This window comes from Phyllostomus discolor, chromosome 6 (genome assembly GCF_004126475.2).
Source record: "Phyllostomus discolor isolate MPI-MPIP mPhyDis1 chromosome 6, mPhyDis1.pri.v3, whole genome shotgun sequence".
NCBI lineage: Eukaryota > Metazoa > Chordata > Mammalia > Chiroptera > Phyllostomidae > Phyllostomus > Phyllostomus discolor.
Genome location: NC_040908.2, coordinates 89,643,345 through 89,662,619, shown reverse-complemented (window position 1 = coordinate 89,662,619; position 19,275 = coordinate 89,643,345). Strand labels below are relative to the sequence as shown.

The 19,275-nt window shown below is 40.1% G+C and overlaps 1 protein-coding gene across 2 annotated transcripts in view; it reads right to left on the bottom strand.

The window, feature by feature from the left end:
• EXPH5 (exophilin 5) overlaps nucleotides 1-19,275 on the bottom strand; it is an 80,848-nt gene that overhangs the window by 26,283 nt on the left and 35,290 nt on the right. For both annotated transcript variants that reach the window (XM_036028601.1, XM_036028602.1), the window contains exon 2: nucleotides 712-872. In XM_036028601.1, the coding sequence (XP_035884494.1) occupies nucleotides 712-872 (161 nt within the window). The remainder of the gene's footprint in view (nucleotides 1-711; nucleotides 873-19,275) is intronic.

Sequence of the window (19,275 nt, the reverse complement as noted above, 5' to 3'; positions counted from 1 at the left end):
TTTTATAATTTCTAATGCACTTTCTTATTCTCATTATAGTCCTGTGAATTGTTTTATTACACTCATTTACAGGTAACAAAACTTAGTGATTGGTGAAGGTAAGCGACATGCTTAGATTCGAAAGAAGGCATTTATTGGAGCTCACATGGTTTAATTAAGTTTCTAAAGTACCAGAAGGGTGGCTGCTCCTCTACCACCTCCCCCGCTCCCTTCGCATTAAACTCCCCCTTCCCCACCTCTCTGCTACCTCCCTCTCCTTCTGCATCATTACCACATTTATTTAAGTGCTTACTGTGTTGCAGCTCAGTACTTTATACATATAACTTTATTTAATTCTCATAACCACCCTATGAGGTAGGTATTATCATACCCATTTAAAGGTGAAATAAGTGAGACTTGTAGAGAATAAGCAACTTGAATATTCACATGGATTCTGATGGAATAGACAGAGTGGAGATTTGAATTCAGGACTTTTAAAAGTATTGATATTTGTGTTCTTAACCACTATATTATCTTGCCTGACTTTAAAAAGATACACCCCAGATATTATAGTACATTTTTAACTCACTCTTTTTATTGTGTGTTATGAAACTTTTGTGCCATGTTATTGAAAAATAGTCCTATACATTGATTGGTTAAATTGGAGAGCACTGAACCATTGGCCAGAATACTATGTCATAAGAAAAAAAATAGGTATAATTTTTTTCTCACCATTTTCTGCCATCCCCTTCTTTAGCCTGTATGTAAGGGGTTGTTTTAACATTTGGCTAACATCTGTTTCATTGCAAAACTTTTTTCTTTGAATTTCTTCAAACCATTCACCAGTCACTCCCTGAAGCCATCTGATATCCCTCTTTGTCTTCTGGAGTTTGCTGAAATAAAGAAAAATATTAATATACCCTTTAAATTCTTCACATCAAGTGTAAAGTCATGTGACAGGCTAAATTTTACCTAATGGAGAAACTCCTTAAACTACAAGTCTAGAAGAAAAAATTGGTCCTACTCAGAATTTTTTTTTCACTACTGTGTACATATATTGGCTGTATATTTTCCAAAATAATAACAATCTAAAACTTTTTGCTAGTATTTAAAATAATCAAGTCTGTGAGGACAGTGTGCATTGACCATTGTGCAAATCTACGTAGTAATGCAATAGAATAATAGATGTATTAATGAGATGTTAAAACTAGAATATTCTAGTTCTGATTACACATTCATTTCTTCGGATTTGTTCATGGAGCGATATCCATGCACCAGTCTTTGTGTAGGCAATGGGGATTCAACAAGAATAAAACATTTAGGGTCTTTACTAGCCCATCCAGTGGTCAGAGAGAAAAGCTTATATACAGAAAAGAAATTGTTGAATGTAGTGGTCTTACATAAGGGGATTCTTTAAACAAAAGAAACACAAAAGCCTATGAATGAGCATAGGGCCAATACTCAGGTAGTAAGAAACAGTGTAATTTCAGATAGCCAGAAAAGGAAACCTGAGCATAAATGTGTCTGACCCCCACTTTCAGAGGTTCCATTCTTACTTCTTTCTTCTCCCCTGCAGTGTCCTGCTTAGTCCCCTTTCAAATGAAAATGTGGCTCTAAGTCCTTAATTAAAGCGTTGATTGTGATGGATTTTTTGTTTGTTTTTAATTTTTTGTTTTTAAATTATTAGTTGTCATACAATATTATGTTAGTTTTAGGCATACCACCCTGTGATTAGACATTTATATAAACTTATGAAGTGGTCACCTCAATAAGTCTAGTACCCATAGTTACTACAATATTACTGACTATATTTCCCATGCTGCACTTTACATCCCCATGACTGTTCTGTAACTACCATTTGTACTTCTAAATCCCTTCACCTTTTTCACCCATCCCCTTAACCCCTCACCCACCTGGCAACCATCAAAATATTCTCGTATCTGTAAGTCTGTTTCTATTCTGCTTGTTAATTTTGTTTCCTAGATTCCACATGTAAGTGAAATATACACCCCAGACATCATCTCGCATTTGTCTTTCTCTGTCTAACTTATTTCACTTAGCATAATACACTGTAGGTCTATCCATGTTGTTGTAGAAGGCTAGATTTCCTATTTTTTTTATGGCTGGGTCATATTCCATGTACATATGCACCACCTCTTTTCCATTCATTTATTGACAGACACTGAGGTTGCTTCCAGATCTTGACTATTGTAAACAATGCTGCAATGAACATATGGATGTATATGTCTTTTCAATGTGGTGTTTTGGGTTTCTTGGGATAAATACCCAGAAGTAGAATTGCTGGGTCCTTCTCTGTCTCATTAGAGCCTTTGTCTTAAAGTTTCTTTTGACTGGTATAAGTATTGCTTTCCAGGCTTTTTTGTTTTGTTTTGTTTTTATTTTCATGAAATATCATTTTTCCTTCCCTTTACTTTTAGATATTTTGGTCTTTCAATCTGACATGAGTATATAACACATGTAAGGACCTTGTTTTGTTATCCATTTAGCCACCATATATATTTTGATTGGAGCATTACTCCATTTGCCTTTAAAGTAATCGTTGATAGATATGTATTTATTGCTGTTTTATTATTCATATTTACCTTTTTTCTTCTTCTTTTTCTTAAAGAAGACCCTTTAATGTTTCTTGTAACTGGTTTGTTTGGTGGTGGTGATGGATTTTTCTAGTGTTTTCTTGTCTGGGAAGCTCTTTATCTGTACTTTGATTCTAAATGATAGCTTCGAGGGGTAGAGTGATTTTGGTTGCAAGTCCTTGATTTTCATCACTTTGAATATTTTCTGCCAATCCATTCTGGCCTCCCAAGTTTCTGATGAGAAACTTAGCTGAAAGCCTTATGGGATCTTCCTTATAGGTAACTGAATGGTTTTTTTCTTGCTGTTTTTATGGTTCTCTCTTTGTTTTTAACCTTTGGCATTTTAATTATAATATGCCTTGGAGTGGGCCTCTTTGGGTTCATCTTCTTTGGGACTCTCTGTGCTTCCTGGACTTGTATGTCTATTTCCTTCACGAGGTGAGGGAAGTATTCTGTCATTTTTTTTAAAAATAGGTTTTCAATTTCTTGCTCTCCCTCTTCTCCTTCTGGTACCTCCATTATGTGAAGGTTGATATTGTCCAGAGACTCCTTATACTATCCTCATTTTTTTTCTTTCTTCCTTTTGCTGTTTTGGTTGGGTGTTTTCTTTTTCCTTATATGCCAAATTGCTGATTTGATTCTCTGCTTCATCCAGTCTACTGTTGATTCATTGATACGGACACCAGCAAGCAGTGTCCATAGTGTGTGGCTCAGACAAGACAAATTAACACGGAATACCGAGTCCTGTGAAGGAAAAGGGATGGCACGGCCACTCTCTCAAGGGGAGAGCGTGTGGACCCTTGCCTTGACAGGCTTTTATTGGCTTAATTTGAATAGGAATACAGGGTGTATATGGAAAGCTCATCAATCATTGTTAGGCAGTAATAATCAAATAGATCATATTCAAAGAACTCTGAGGGCTTATTATGAGTCAGGGTCAGATAGCTAAAGGGTCATAAAACTTTGGGGAAACAAACTCATTTCATACTTGGACACTTATCATTTAAATTGAGGGTATTAGCAAAGCAGGTTTCACAGGATTTTATGCATTCTTTCTTAGGCCTGATCACCCTAGGGAACCGCCTATTCCTGCTCAGGGCTGCACCACCCTTTGTCATTGTTTCAGGCTTAAGTCAGGCAGGGGAAGTAAGTCAGCCAAGAGATTAGGAGACTTCTCTAAGACAGAATGAGGACTCAGACTATGTCAAAGCCTAGGGGTGAGGGTCCATCACCCCCTTCTCCATAGCCCCCCAAGTCCTTCCCTGATGGCCCCTTGTGACTATCCCTGTCTTAGGTCATCCCTCCCTTGAGGAACCTTACCCATCATTGGCTAACTGGTCATGCATTGGGTGCCAGGTAGGGTGAAGTAAAGTGGGCAGAGGCGGTGTTCCTGCCAGGGAGATAAGCTTTGTCTCCTTAGTGGCTTAAGGTGTCAAGGTCTCTCACTCAGCCTTAGCCATGGGGGGTTATAGTTTCTGAAATCAGGCAGGGCGGTTCCAACAGATTCCCTATAATGCATTCTTCATATTAGTTAGTGTAGCTTTAATTTCTGACTAGTTCTTGTTTGTGGTTTCCATGTCCTTTTTTATGCTGCTGAAGTTCTCACTAAGTTCCTTGAGCATCCTTGTAACCATTGTTTTGAACTCTGTATGTGGTGGGTTGCTTACTTTCATTTCATTTACTTCTTGTTCTAAAGATTTCTCCTGTTATTTCATTTGGGACTTGTTTCTTTGTCTCTTTATATTGGCTGTTCCCCTGTTTGTATCTATGTACTAGGTAGAGCTGCTGCATCTCCAGAACTTGGTGGAGTAGCCTTAGATAGCAGGTATCCTGTAGAGCCCAGTGGCATAGCCTACCCAGTCACCTGAGCTGGGTACTTCAGGTGTGCCCCACGTGAGCTGTGTGCACAGTCCTGTTTTAGTTAAGCCTTGATTGCTGTTGGCACTTCAATGGGAGGGACTGACCCCCCAAGACTGATTGTTTTTGAGGACCATCCATCACTACAGTGGAGATTCTGCTATGTAGGGGCCAACTTCATGGAGCAGGACTCATTTTAATGGGGCTTTGGTGCCCACTGAGTCTGCCCCTTGAGTGTGTCACTCATGGAATGGTTGGCTTATAATCCAGTGTGGTCTGAAATGCCCACTGAGTGCACTGGCTCTAGGGCCTACCTTGAGGTGCAGTCCAAGGTCAGCTGCTGCCTGTGCCCTGCCCTGGGCCACCACCCAACATGAGCTACAAAGTGACCTGCAGATAGGTGCTACTTGTGCTGGGTTTGAAGTTGCCTGGGAGAGGTCAAGCTGCAAACCAAGGCCAGATGCTGCTAGTATCAGGTCTGGTGCCAATTAGTGAGAGGTCCAGGGCTCACTGAGGGAAGATGCTGTATGCTTGAGGAAGTTTAGGAGAATCAGAGGCATGAACCAAGACAGGACCTTTGTATGGAAAAGCCACTGGAAATGGCTTGGGTGAATCTGAAATTTGGTTGGGGTAGGGTCTTAGGGAATCACCAGAGCAGGGTGAACATTGTAAGCCAGGTTAATGGATACTCAGATATGGGGGTCATCTGCCAGCTGTGTGTGTGTGTGTGTGTGTGTGTGTGTGTGTTGGTGGGGGGCCGTTTTAGGAAAAGAACAGTGTCCTCTGCCAGCTTCCCCTCCAGCCCTCACCCTGATGCCAGACAATTAAGTTCTTCCCTATATGTCTCTGGTGCCTTTCTAGTTGCTTCCCCAGCAGCCAGAGTTCAGAGCATGTGAGTCTGAGGAAGTCTGTGTGTATGGATCCTTTAAGAGGAACTGCGTGGGACTCTAGACACCCTCCATCTCACTCAGCCACATTCTTTTCTGGTTTTTGCAGCCAGAGGTTATGGGGACTTCCTGGCACTGGAACTTTGTGATATAGTGCCTGGTGGAGGGCTGGGACCCTTCACTCCTTTGGGGGGATCTTCTCAGCTGAGTTATCCCACCTGATTTTTAACCACTGCAAGTGGGTGTGGACCAGTGTTCCCTGTCTCTGCATCCCCTACCAGAATCAATGTGGCTTCTTCTTTAGATTCTTCATTGTAGGACTTCTGTTCAGCTAGATTTCAGGTGTTCTGAATAATGGTTGTTCTGTAATTTAATTGTAATTTTGATGTCGTTGTGAGAGGTTCTGAGTACTACATTTACCTATGCCACCATCCTGAGTGGAACCTCATGATTATTTTCAGAAAGCAGATCATTTTGCCCTATTTCAGGTGGGATAGAACTGCTTGGAAGTGGGAGGTGCTCAATGCAGAGGGAGACAGCCCTGGTCTGAGGCACACAGAGCACAAAGTGGGGTGTGAAGAACATGATGACCGTTCTCATAAAGCCGTCCGTTTGGCACAGCACTGGTGAAAATGCCTGGCTTGTTGTCAGGTTAAAGCCTGGGAAGTTCTGCTGTTTTGGAAAGAATTTCATGTGACTCTGCAGTGATTGCCCTTTATCCATGTCCTCTGTGAAGCACAAGTTTTAGGGACTTTATATTACTAAGAAGGTGGTGAGCAAAACAGCTGCAGAGTGGCAAATTTGGAGTTAATGGCAATGAGCTGAGAGGGTTGCAACTCAGCCTCCTGCTTGGGGCTATGATACTGTCATTTTATAAAATAATTGAGAAGGAAGCCAGAGGCCATCTTGCCCAGACTTGCATTTTGAAAAGCATTAGGCAACAGTCGTTATGTTCAACCCACATAGTTTGCAGTAGTGCTTCCCATTTTGCCACTGCTGCAGCCCTGACACCTGCTCACTCCTGACTCTACTGCTACTTCCCTTACTAACACACTAAGAAACCAGCAGATGCCTCCAACTAATTATCACCTCATTTTTCAATGTCCCACATTTGTCCAGGACTTCCTGAAGGCATCCCAAATTATCAGACCCTCACAGTCAGAACACCACGGGGGTGTGGGATTGAGAGTGGGAAGTGGGCATGGGTAGGTTGGGAGAAAGTAGTGGTGGGAAAATGGAGACAACTGTATTTGAACATCAATAAAAAAAGTAAAAAGAAAAAGGAAGAACTGGTTAACAGTTTGGTAGACTTAATATATTTAAGCTAGTTGTCAATTGGGTTTCATTTCTCCATTGACAGAAGTTCTTGCAGTACCCCCATTTTCAGATTATATTGAATATAAATCTTAAACTTCATAATGGTCTCTATAGTGAGAAGTAGACATGGTGGTCTTAAAATAGTGGATGATAACATCTATGTATAAAGCCAGATTGTAAAACTACAGTAAAGCCAGACTGTACAGTATACTAGAAAATAATAACATCTCAGTTTGCAAATCCATCACTGAGCTCAGTCTTCCTTCCCACCCAACAAAACCAGTAGTCAACCAAGCTATGGCAAATATAAAAGGGACAGTTACTATTTCACATCAGTCTTCCAGGGCATTAAGTCGGTTCTGCAGCTCTTTTAGACAGAACAGCTTATTTCAGCATTAGATGGCCTACAAGATTAGATTGTATCCGGGTGGCTTTTCACAACACGATACATAGCTGAGTTATAAATATACACCTTAAATGTTGAAGACAAGTACTTTCACTTTTCACAATACAGTCTTTTTAATTTTGTTATTAATTTTGCATGTGTCATCATGTTCTTTTTAATATCCCTCTTTTATGTTTTATTGTCTTTTACCACAAAATTGCCTTCCAGCCATTTAGTTGTTTGATGAAAATGTTTGCAGCAAAGATGTTTACAGAAAATGCTTACAGTGACAAAATCCAGGACATGGTTTTTCACATAGTTGTAATAAATCGTATTCAATGTACACTTGTGGAAGGCCTCCTATGGTGTGGATACAGAGGTACAATAGTGAGCAGAGCAGATATGGTTTCTAAGGCAGAGAGATTATAGTCTAATGGGAGAGCCAGACATGAGTCCAACAATGATACGGATGTAAGGCATCAGAAACTGGTAGGTATGATTTACTCATTCAACACATGATGAACTCTGGGTAAAGAGCAGTGAACAAGTCAAGTCCTTGCCCCTGTGGAATTTATATTCTGCTGGGGTAGAATGAGAACAACAAAAAATAAAAAAGTAAATAGATGCTATGAGAACATAAAACAAGAGGACCTTGTGTGAGGAAGCAGCAGAGATTTCTCTAAGAAGATGACAAATGGCTTGAAGGTTGAAGGATGAGGGATGAGGCAAAGGAGCCATGGGCAGGGGAGAGCGTTTTCTAAGCAGAAGAGTGGCAGCTGTGGAGCAGGTGCTCTGTGAAAGACATAAGGCACTGAAAGGAAGCCCACCTGGCTGCAGGGTGGCCATGGAGAATACAAACTGAAGGGGAGAGGAGAAGGCAGCTGGCTGCTAGGTCATTCAGTGTTTGGGGCTGGATGAAGCAGTTTGGCAGTTGGTCCTGGAGGAATGACAAAGCACTGATGACTTGCCAGGGCATGACACATCAGATCTGCATTTTAAAAGATCATCTTAGCCACAGGTGGAGAGTAAACTTCAGAGAGGAATAGGAGAGTAGTGAGGGTACTTGTAGAGTCTGGGAGAAAGGTGTTTGCTCAAATCAGGATGGTACTGGTGAAGCTGAAGAAAAGTAGAAAGCATTCAGAGCTACTAAGTGGATAAAACTGACCCCCAAGTGTCCACCAAGCAATGAGGTGAATTTGCAGGGTGAGGGACAGAGACATGTAAAAGAAGACTCCTAGATTTCTGATTTGCATGGATGCATAGAAGATGCCATTAACAGACACAATGCTTATATAATTTTAAAAAACCCCAGCATTATATATATAAATACTTTTAACATTACTCATTTTTGGAGCAATCATTAAATATTTGCATAATATTCAAACTGGTATATTTTCCATAATTTATTTATTATTCCTTTGGCATGGGCCATTGAGATTTTTTCTTATAAATAATGCTATAACAAATACCAGTGTGCATTTTCTATTTTTATAGCTCCTCTGACAGACAATGAAGCAGAACCATTGGGTCAAAAAGTCAAAATATTTTTGTGATTTTTTTAATAAAATAAATTTTATTGATTAGGCCATTACAATTGCCCCAGTTTTTTTCCCCCTCTATACCTCCTCTACCCTGCATGCCCCACCCTCCAGCATTCCCCCCACCTTTAGTTCATGTCCATGGGTTGTACATATAAGTTCTTTGGTTTTTCCATTTCCTATTCTTAACTTCCCCTGTCTATTTTGTACCTACCATTTATGCTTCTTATTCCCTGACCTTTTCCCCCATTCTCCCCCTCCTCCTCCCCACTGATAACCCTCTATGTGATCTTCATTTCTGTGATTATGCTCCTGTTCTAGTTGTTTGCTTAGCTTGTTTTTGTTTTTTAGGTTCAGTTGTTGATAGTTGTGAATTTGTTGTCATTTTACTGTTCCTAATTTTGACCTTCTTCTATTTCTTAGATAAGTCCCTTTACCATTTCATACAATAAGGGCTTGGTGGTGATGAACGCTTTTAACTTGACCGTATCTGGGAAGCACTTTATCTGCCCTTGCATTCTAAATGACAGCTTTGCTGGATAGAGTAATCTTGGATGTAGGTCCTTGCCTTTTATGATTTCAAATACTTCTTTCCAGCCCCTTTGTGCCGCCTCAAGGTTTCTTTGAGAAATCAGCTGATAGTCTTATGGGAACTCCTTTGTAGGTAACTGTTTCCTTTCCTTTTGCTGCTGTTAAGACTCTCTCCTTATCTTTCATCTTGGGTAACTTAATGATGATGTGCCTTGGCGTGTTCCTCCTTGATTCCAATTTCTTTGGGACTCTCTGACCTTCCTAGAAATCTATTTCCTTCACCAAATTGGGGAAGTTTTCCTTTATTATTTGTTCAAATAAATTTTCAGTTTCTTGCTCTTCCTCTTCTCCTTCTGGCACCCTTATGATTCAGATGTTGCAATGTTTAAAGTTACCCCAGAGGTTCCTAAGCCTCTCGTTTTTGTTTTTATTTTTTTAAAATTCTGTTTCTTCATTCTCTTCTGGTTGAATGTTTATTTCTTCCTTCTGTTTCAAATCATTGATGTGGGTCCTGGTTTCCTTCCCTTCACTGTTGGTTCCCTGTATATTTTGCTGTAGTTCACTTGGTGCAGTCTTCATTTCATTTCTTCCTTCATTTTGTGACTGACCTCAGTCAATTCTTTGAGCATCTCAATTACAAGTGTTTTGAACTCCGCATCAGATAGGTTGTCTTATCTCCTTGTCATCTAGTTCTTGTTCTGGGGTTTTGATCTGTTCTTTCATTTGGGCCATATTTCTTTGTCTTGATACACCTATTATGTTGTAAGGGGCAGAGACTTAGGTATTTGCCAGGGTGGGGCAACACAGCTGTATTGTGGTGCTATCTGTGGGGGGGGGGCGGTCAGAGAGGGAACAATGCTGTTTGCTCACTTTGCTCTACCCCAACTTCCCAATGAACTCTCCTGTGAGACTGGGAGTCTCTCCTGCCATCACAACCCCCACAGAATTTTACAGCTAGAGGTTTTGAGTCTTTAGTTTCTCTATCAGCCAGCCCCACCTTGCCTGCAGGGTCCACCACCTTGCTGCAGGTCTTCTCCTCTGGCTGCTCGTCTCAGCCCCTCCTACCTGTCTGGATGAATGTTTCTTTAACTCCTTGGTTGTCCAAGTTCCATGCATTTGATTTTCTGGCAGTTCTGGTTGTTTATTGTTTTTAAATTTGTTGTTATCCTTCTTTAGGTTTGCAAGGAAGCAAAGCATTTCTGCCTGTACCTCCACCTTGGCTGGAATTCTTTTTTGTGTTTGTTTTATATACCCTACCAACATGCTCCTCACAATGGCTGTCACAATCTGACTCATGCCAGCAATGTACAAGACTGTCACTAGGCCTCTTTGGAAGACTGAACTGAGTATTTTTATTTTATGAATTTAATTCTTTTAAGGTACCATGTTTATAATTGCGAGTGGCTATTTTTCTTTAAATTTTTTTTTGAAAGTTACATTTCTTTGATAAGTAGAGAGTTTTGAATATTTTCCCATGTTTGTTTACCAATTACAATTTGTGTTTTGGCAATTGTACATTTTATCAGTTTATGAATCAGTGCCTCACAGTTTTTCACTGAAATAAGGCATACTTAATAAAAATATGAACTCATGTTCAAAATATTTATCCCAGGTTGCTAACTTTCATTCTGATTAAATTTGAATATTGGGCCATAGAAACCTCATTCTGATTAGGACTAGAGTAGGTAAACCATTCTGATCTGTAGATAAGTATATGCTAATATTTATCTCCCGAAAATAATGAGAAATGATATTCAGACAGTAGTTATGTGCAGACACATGAAAGAGCAAGATTTTGAAGAAATTCAGCAGGTTTTAAAGCAGAAGTATTTCAAGGATGAACCTGGGAATGGTTGTCAGGAAAGTGGGGAATATATATAGCCAGAAAATTCAAGGGTACAGTAGTTAAAAAATGGCATTGTGTTTACCTATTATGAATGAAGCAAAACATAAATAGTTGTAGCCTTTAAAGTAAGGACTACCCAGAAAGGGAAACTAGGAATGGCATAAATGTCTAAACTCTTTGTGTACTTGTAACTCAAGTGCTTAATCTTATACACTCAAGAATCCTAAGCACTACAAAACAGTCTATACTTTTATAAGCTACTGTACTTTTATAAGTTAAATGAACTTCTATACCAAAAGGAGCATAATTATAAAACCAATGGTTTAGACTCAGTCATTTACTTAGAAATAAAATATCAAATTAGTTCAACACTAGCAAAAAAAAAAAATCTGAACAGAAAGTAAGGTGCCCTAATATGTGAAACTTAAGAAGCCAGTGTTTTAAGTCCCTGGCTTTAGTCTGACAGAAATAACGTTTGCTTGCAAGTGGAAATAAACCAAGTTCATTGCTACACTGCACAGATTCTTCCTTGTCTATATTTGTTTGTTGTATACTCAGCCAGCCATTTAGAGCAGACAATCCACTTTATGCCAATGAGAAGCACCTCAGGATTACAAATGACATACATAAGATAAATTTCAAGTGTACAACTTGTTTGTCTCATTAGTTCAGGTTGACTCAACATTATCATGAGGGACTGTTGTCTACACTTATAATTTGTTCTACCCCCAGGCTGGTTAACTTGACTAAGTTAAATCAAGTTTTTTCTTGCTGGGCCATATAGCCTCAGCCCCTGCTCCAATTCCAAATAGTCTTCATTCATCCACAGGAATCAGTCTATTGTATGCTGCCTTGGATTACTTTCTAGCATCACCTGAATGAGTCTGTCTTCTGAAGTTCTCCTGAGTTAAATTTATCTTTTCTTTATTTTCCATCTTTGAGTGATAAATCAAATCCCCACCCCTTTCTTTATTTTCCCCAGCTGTGCCCTTGCTGATCTTTGCTACTCACTTTTTTTTGTTTACCTTTATTCTGAGTAGATGTTAGTTCTCATCTTTATTTCCATGACTAATCAATCATGTCCTACCCATTTAAAATGTGCTCTGCAAATGATAGTTGTCCCTTTATCTGCATTCTTTGGCCCCATTTGTCTGCTTTCTGTGATCACATCCCAGCCCATTCTTGCATTGCCATCAGGCGGTAGAGCAGTAGGTGAGGGTCAGGTGCTAGCTGGATGATCTCGGCCAAAATATAACTTTCTTGGCTTTATTTTTCCTGTTTGTTAAAGAGGGTTACATGAGGTGAAACACTGTTTACAAAAGCAGACCTCCAGAATTCCTCTCATCTCTGAAGGTACACTCTTTTTCCATGTGACTTTGTTAGTCCCCCCACCCCCACACCCTTGAATCTGGGCTGGCCTTGTGCTTGCTTAGGCCAGTTGCAAGCAACACAGTGAAACTTGAGGCCTTGCAGTTTCTCCTCTCTCCTTCCTTAATACTGCTATACAAAAAAGCCAAGACTGGCTTCCTTGAGCATGAGATCACGTTCAGAGAGAGGCCCAGTAGTGCATGTCACCAACTGCCAGACAGGCAAGTGAAGCCATCTTAGACCAGACATAGCCGAGCCCTCAGACCACTGGAGCCGAATGAGTGATCACAGGTGAGACCAGGAGGAGAACCACCCAGCTGAGCCCAACCCAAATGGCTGTCCCAAAAAACTGTGAGCCAATGGACAAGAGTCTTTTAAGTTTTAAGCTTTGGGATGGTTTGTTATGCACAATTTAAAAACATGGACAAAGATGAGATTATCTTGAAGACATATTCTGATCTAAAATGTTTGATCAAAAGGCTCATCACTCCTACATGAGATTTAAATCACTGAGAAATCTTGTAAAATTGAAAAGGACTTTAAAACATCAAACTCCCTGTCTTCTGGTGAAATAATAACAATAACAAAAAATAACAGCAGATGTTTTGTGTGGAGCTCATACTATCTCCCAGGATTTTGCCATTTTTATTGCTAATCCTCACAATACTGTAGAGTACAGATGTCTTCCTCATTTACAGAGATGACATTGAACTTGGCAGACTGGATTTGTTGAACTGGGATGGGAAATTATACTTCAATCCTAAAAAGCTCACGTCCTCCTAATCTTCTATCTCACTGCCTCTGGGTATTATTAACCCTATTTATTAGCAATGCAACTGATACAAGCTCAAAGTTACTTTTGCCAATAAAAGTTTGATTGATAATTCAAAAATGATTAACAAATTTTGAAAGTAAACAAGTCCCTGAAGCCATAAAACATGAATTATAGCTTTCATTTCCTTGACAGAAATATATCAAATATTTCTCAAAATAGTTCCAGCTCCTCTTGCTGAGGGTATCAATTCCTCTTTTTGATGTTTTCACCCTCTTTTTTGTCTCCTCACTCACATTTTTTCCTCCACTTTTATCACTTTTATTACTTTCTAGGCTTCTGTACACATACTGTTCTTTCACAGCTGATCTCCCTGTACCAACCCATCTATTACACCTTATTCTTACTTCTAGACAGCTAAGCATCCTGATCAGTATCAACCCTCTACTCTTGGTTTCAAGGACTTCTTGCCAAGTATCCTCCAAATCCCCCACCCTAATGCTAGTTTTCCAGGTTTAGTCATCAGCGAACCCTAGAACAAATTGTTCAATTACACCAAATCCTGTAAAAGTGGATTGTTGCTTGAATTATGAGAGATCAAAGCAGCATAACATTTTCATCTTACACAGGAATCCAAATACCTTTTTGTTTCATATTGCTCAACAGCCAAACACACACAGAAAACCACAAATGGGGTGCATAGGGTGGAAACTGGATCCCGAGTCAGAGCTTAAACATTGGGTTAATGCCACAATGGAAGCTGGATCAGTCTGTCCATGGAAGGACCTTTTCAATGTTAAAGCCCCAAGGAAACTCAGGAAAGTATTGCCCCTTTGTTTTTCTGCTGCAGGAAGCTGTTACTTCCAGCTACATTTGGCTCATCATGTAGGGAAATCTTTAGGACAACAATTGTGAGTTCTCCACCAGGGAGGAGCAGAGTAAAAAAAGTAAAATCCCCAGTCAATGGCTGCCCCAGCAGCTTTTCTGTCCATGGCTTGGCTCCTCTCCCTGTTGACCTAACAAGATTGTTTTTTGAGAGCCTTTCCACTGACATCAAAGCTGCTCTGTGGTTCAGCTGACAGGCAAGACTCAGGAAAGAGCAGGGGTTAGAAAAAGCAAGCAGGTGTATGGAAAAGTGTGTTCCTTTGAGAGTAGTAAAGTTAAACCATAAAAGGAAGTCTGAGGGAAGGGAAGCTCAGGTAAGGAAAGTGATACACTAAAGCAAGCAACAACACAACAAATCTTTAGAACTCAAAGAGTAGCAGCAAAATAATGGCCCCTGCCTGAAAGCCAGACTAGGTAATATGGTCCATTTAAACTCCTTGAATGGCTGTGGCTGAGATTGCCCAATCTAGAAGACAGTTTTTTCTATCTATTTCAAATTGAGAATTGTAACCTTCCTGGATATTTATGCTCACATAATACACAATCACAACAGAAGGAAAAAAATAAGCTGTCAAAGTAACACTAAGGATGTGACAGCAAGTGCTGCCTTACCTTGTCTAATCATCCTAGACAAGGTGCTGTAGAAAGTCTAGCTCTTGCGCTGGCCAGGTGGCTCAGTTGGTCAGAGCGTTGTCCAGTACACAAAAAGACTGGGGATTTGATTCCTGGTCAGGGCACATACCTTGGTTGCACGAAAGTTCGATCCAGGTATGATCCCCAGCCACAGTATGTATGGGAGGAAACCGATCAATGTTTCTCTCTTACACTGATATTTCTCTCTCTTTCTCTCTCTCAAAAATCAATAAACATACTAAAAAATAAAAATAAAGACTAACTGTCCACTTTAAGGTCAAACTTACAATTTAAGGGCCAGTTCTTCATGCCCCTATCAGGGCATTTCTGTCTTCCTAGGCTTCTCTTATCTTTTTAATACCCATTTATTATTTTTACCCAAACCACACAGGAAAGCACTCAGTGTCACCTCTGTATCTATCAAATTACATTGAATTACTTGTCATGTACCTGTTTGGGCCTCTATACTTTGTCCTGAAGAGTCCCAATCTTTCATATTGTTCTCAGGTGACAGTTGCTCCATCACACTACCTGTGCCTGCTGCTTCTCTCAGGCTCTATTACATGATTAAAGAGCAACAACAAGAAGAGGATTTATAACTCCAGATTCAAACGGACAACAGTATGTTTATGGAAGATGAAGGTAATCTGTGTTCTGTCTAGTACCTTCATGATGCTGCTGAACTTTATGAGAACCCTGCACACTGTAACTGTACTTTCCTCCCTGAGGAGGAAATTGGACCTACAATTAAGTATTTTGTGACAGCCACAGCGCTGGGCGCTTCCACATAAGTTATCTCATTTAATCACCACAGGTGCCCAGTGAGGTTGATATTGTTTTTTTTTAAATATATTTTCTTGATTATGCTATTACAGTTGTCCCATTTTCCCCCCTTCACTCCCCTCCACCCTGTACACCATCTCCCACGCATATCCCCCCCTTTAGTCGTGTCCATGTGTCATACTTATAAGTTCTTTAGCTTCTACATTTCCCATACTATTCTTACCCTCCCCCTATCTATTTTCAACCTACATTCTATGCTACTTATTCTCTGTACCTTTTACCCTCTCTCCTCCTCCCACTCCCCTGTTGCTAACCCTCCATGTGATCTCCATTTCTGTGGTTCTGTTCCTGTTCTAGTTGTTTGCTTAGTTTCTTTTGGTTTTGCTTTAGGTGTGGCTGTTAATAATTGTGAGTTTGCTGTCCTTTTATTATACATGTTTTTTCTGTATCTTCTTTTCTTTTAATGTTAAATGTTCCTTTAACATTTCATAAAATAAGGGCTTGGTGATGATGAACTCCTGTAACTTGACCTCATCTGAGAAGCACTTTATCTGCCCTTCCATTCTAAATGAAAGCTTTGCTGGATAGAGTAATCTGGGATATAGGTCCTTGTTTTTCCTGACTTGGAATATTTCTTTCCAGCCCCTCCTTGCCTGTAAGGTCTCTTTTGAAAAATCAGCTGACAGTCTGATGGGAACTCCTTTGTAGGTGACTGTCCCCTTATCTCTGGCTGCTTCTAGGATTCTCTCCTTCATTTTTACCTGGGCTAATGTCATTATGATGTGCCTTGGTGTGTTTCTTCTTGGGTCCAACTTCTTTAGGGCTTCCTGGATTTCCTGGAAGTCTATTTCCTTTGCCAGAATGGGGAAGTTCTCCTTTATTATTTGTTCAAATACATGCCCAATCTGTTGCTTTTCCTCTTCCCCTTTTGGTACCCCTATAATTCAGATGTTGGAACATTTAAAGATGTCCTGGAGGTTCCTAAGCTTCTCATTTTTTTGAATTCTTACTTCTCCATTCTTTCCTGTTTGGTTGTTTTTTTCTTCCTTCTGGTCCACTCTATTGTTTTGAGTCCCATTTTCCTTCCCATCACTATTGGTTCTCCGTGCATCTTCCTTCATCTCTTTTATGATAACCTGCATTTTTTCATCTAATTTGTGCCCAAAATCAACCAGTTCTGTGAGCTTCCTGATCACCAGTGTTTTGAACTGTGCATCTGATAGATTGGCTATCTCTTAGTCGCTCAAAAGGATGAGCCCTGGGGCATTGATCTGTTTTTCTGTTTGAGACATATCTCTCTCACTCTCTCCTTTTTTTTTTTTTGGTTTGGTCACTCCTGTTATAGTGAGGGGCGGAGCCTTAGGTGTTCACCAGGGCCAAGCACCCCAGTTGCTAGATGTATGTGGGAGGGAAGGTGGGGGGAACAATGGCGGTAGCTCCGCTCTCCTGGGACCTCTGTCCCTTCCCTGGGATCCTGGGCTGTGTGCTCTGTCCCAGTCCACAATCGCTGCCTCACTGGGTCCGCCAGCTGCCGCTCTCTGTGATCCTGCACACCCCAGATGCCCCACGCGCTCCTGGTTGCCCTACATGCCCACTGCTCTCCGCTCTCCGTGCCACGACCCGTGCCGCAACCCACGCCCGGCTGCTCCTCTCCTCCCCTCCTTCCGGTCTGGATGAACAGGTCTACTTCAACTTCTTGGCTGTCCGACTTCCATTCAGATAAATTCTATGTCAGTTCTGAATGTTATTCTGCCTCTAAATTGTTGTGTTCTAATCTTGGTTGCGCGTGGAGGTACGGTGCGTCCACCTATGCCTCTGTGTTGCTGGAAGTCTCTCAAGTTGATATTGTTGTACTCATTTTATAGTCAAAGAGGTTATAAAGTAGTGAGTGAAAGAGCTAGGCTTGTACCTAACTTCAGACCCCCACTACCCAGTATAACATGTGTTGAGTAAAGACAGGTATTATTTTCCAGAGCCCGAATTATTCCACACTTGCCTGTCCCTGCACTTTTTTCATGAGTTGTCTTGCCACTAGACTATTGGCTCATTAAGAATACTAGACCCGCTGAGTACACAGCAAGCAGTGACTAAATATGTGTTGAATAAAACAACAAATAATACAAGAGAATTAAAAGCTAGAGGTTTTAGCCTTTGCTTCCTACTTATGCCTCTTTATATAGATGCTCAGACATCTTCCACTGAAACTTGTAAGGTAGAGTCAATGCAAATTGACAGCATTATGTACAATAGCCAAGACATGGAAGCAACCTACATGTTTACTGATAGATGAGTGGAGAAAAAAAGCCATAGTACATGTACACAATGGAATATTACTTGGCCATAAAAAGGAATGAAATCTTAACCTTTTGTGACAGCATGGATAGACCTAGAGGACATTATGCTAAGTGAAATAAGTCAGACAGAGAAAGACAAATACCAAATGATGTCACTTATATGTAGAATCTAAAGAAAACAATAAACTAACAAACAAAATAGAAACAGACTCATAGATACAGAGAATAAACTGATAGTTGCCAAAAGGGAGAGGGATGAAAAACACTGACGGGAATAAGAAGTACAAATTGGCAATTACAAAATAGTCACAGGGCTGTAAAGTACAGCACAGGAAATACACTCAATAATATTGTAATAACTATGTATGGTGCTGGGAGGGTACTTGAAATATTGGGAGAATCACCTTTAAATACATGAGTGTCTAACCACTATACTGTACACCTGAAACTAATACAGAATAATATTGAATATAAACTATAATTTGAAATAAAATAAAATAAAATAAAATAAAATAAATAAAAGGTGTAACAGTGAAAAAAAGGAGGTAAGGTAAGGCAAATTGGGTGTTAGGGTTTTACAAGTGTAGGGCCACTGCTCGAAGCTGCAGAACTGGATGTAAATGCCTGTTATAAGGCTGTTACTGGCACACCTGCCCGGCAGCTTGGAGCCATAAGTACTGATGACTAGAAAAGTGAATGATCTCAACATCTTGAATTTATCAGTATAGTATATATTTACTTGTATGCATATTTTTATATTTATATACATATAGTTGTGAATATGGGAAACACAGTTTATTCTTCTATTATTATATTAATTATTGTATTACTCTCCACACAAACAACTGTAAGGCTACATTTGCCCCAACTTGTGTATCATATCATATCACATATCATTCATGGCTCTTTCCTCAGATGACTACATCCCAAACGCTGACCCTCCATCCCATCTGTACCGCTCTACTGCTAGTTGTGTAGAGTCAGGTAACAAGACAGAACTGTACAAGTATATATCTAGTTTATCTCTCCTTCATTTTTATGAACAAGAATATAGAGCATGTTTTTTTCTTATATTCAGATAATTTAATGTTAATTCTTATATCATGTCCTGCAGGAAAAGAAGGCAGACAGAGGGTTAGTGTGGGAGGAGCACAGGCAGTTCCACAAGGTTGGAAGTAAGTGATGCCCCCATAGTGCTGTTCCAGGACCAGGCAGAGAGGTTGCAGGACTACATTGTCTCCACTGTAATTAAGATGCACAGTTGTTATATTCAAATTAATTCACCCCTGTATCATGAAAACTTGAAGATGTTAGAAAACCAACTCAAACTCAACATTCTGGAAGTAGCTTTAACTTTAAGGAATTTAGTGTTGCTAAATTCCTTATGAGACTCCTTCCCCCATTCCTACACACACACACTGACCAAGTTTGTAAGCTAGGAGGAAAGAAAGATAGTTTTTTTCCTCCTAGCTGTTCAGTCTTTGTTTCAGGATACAGAACCCTGAGAAGATACCTTTGGTCTCCTAAATGCCACCACCATGAATGTACTGCCCCCAGGTTTACTTCAGGTATCATAGAGATTCAGAAAGTCCATTACTTGCAAACC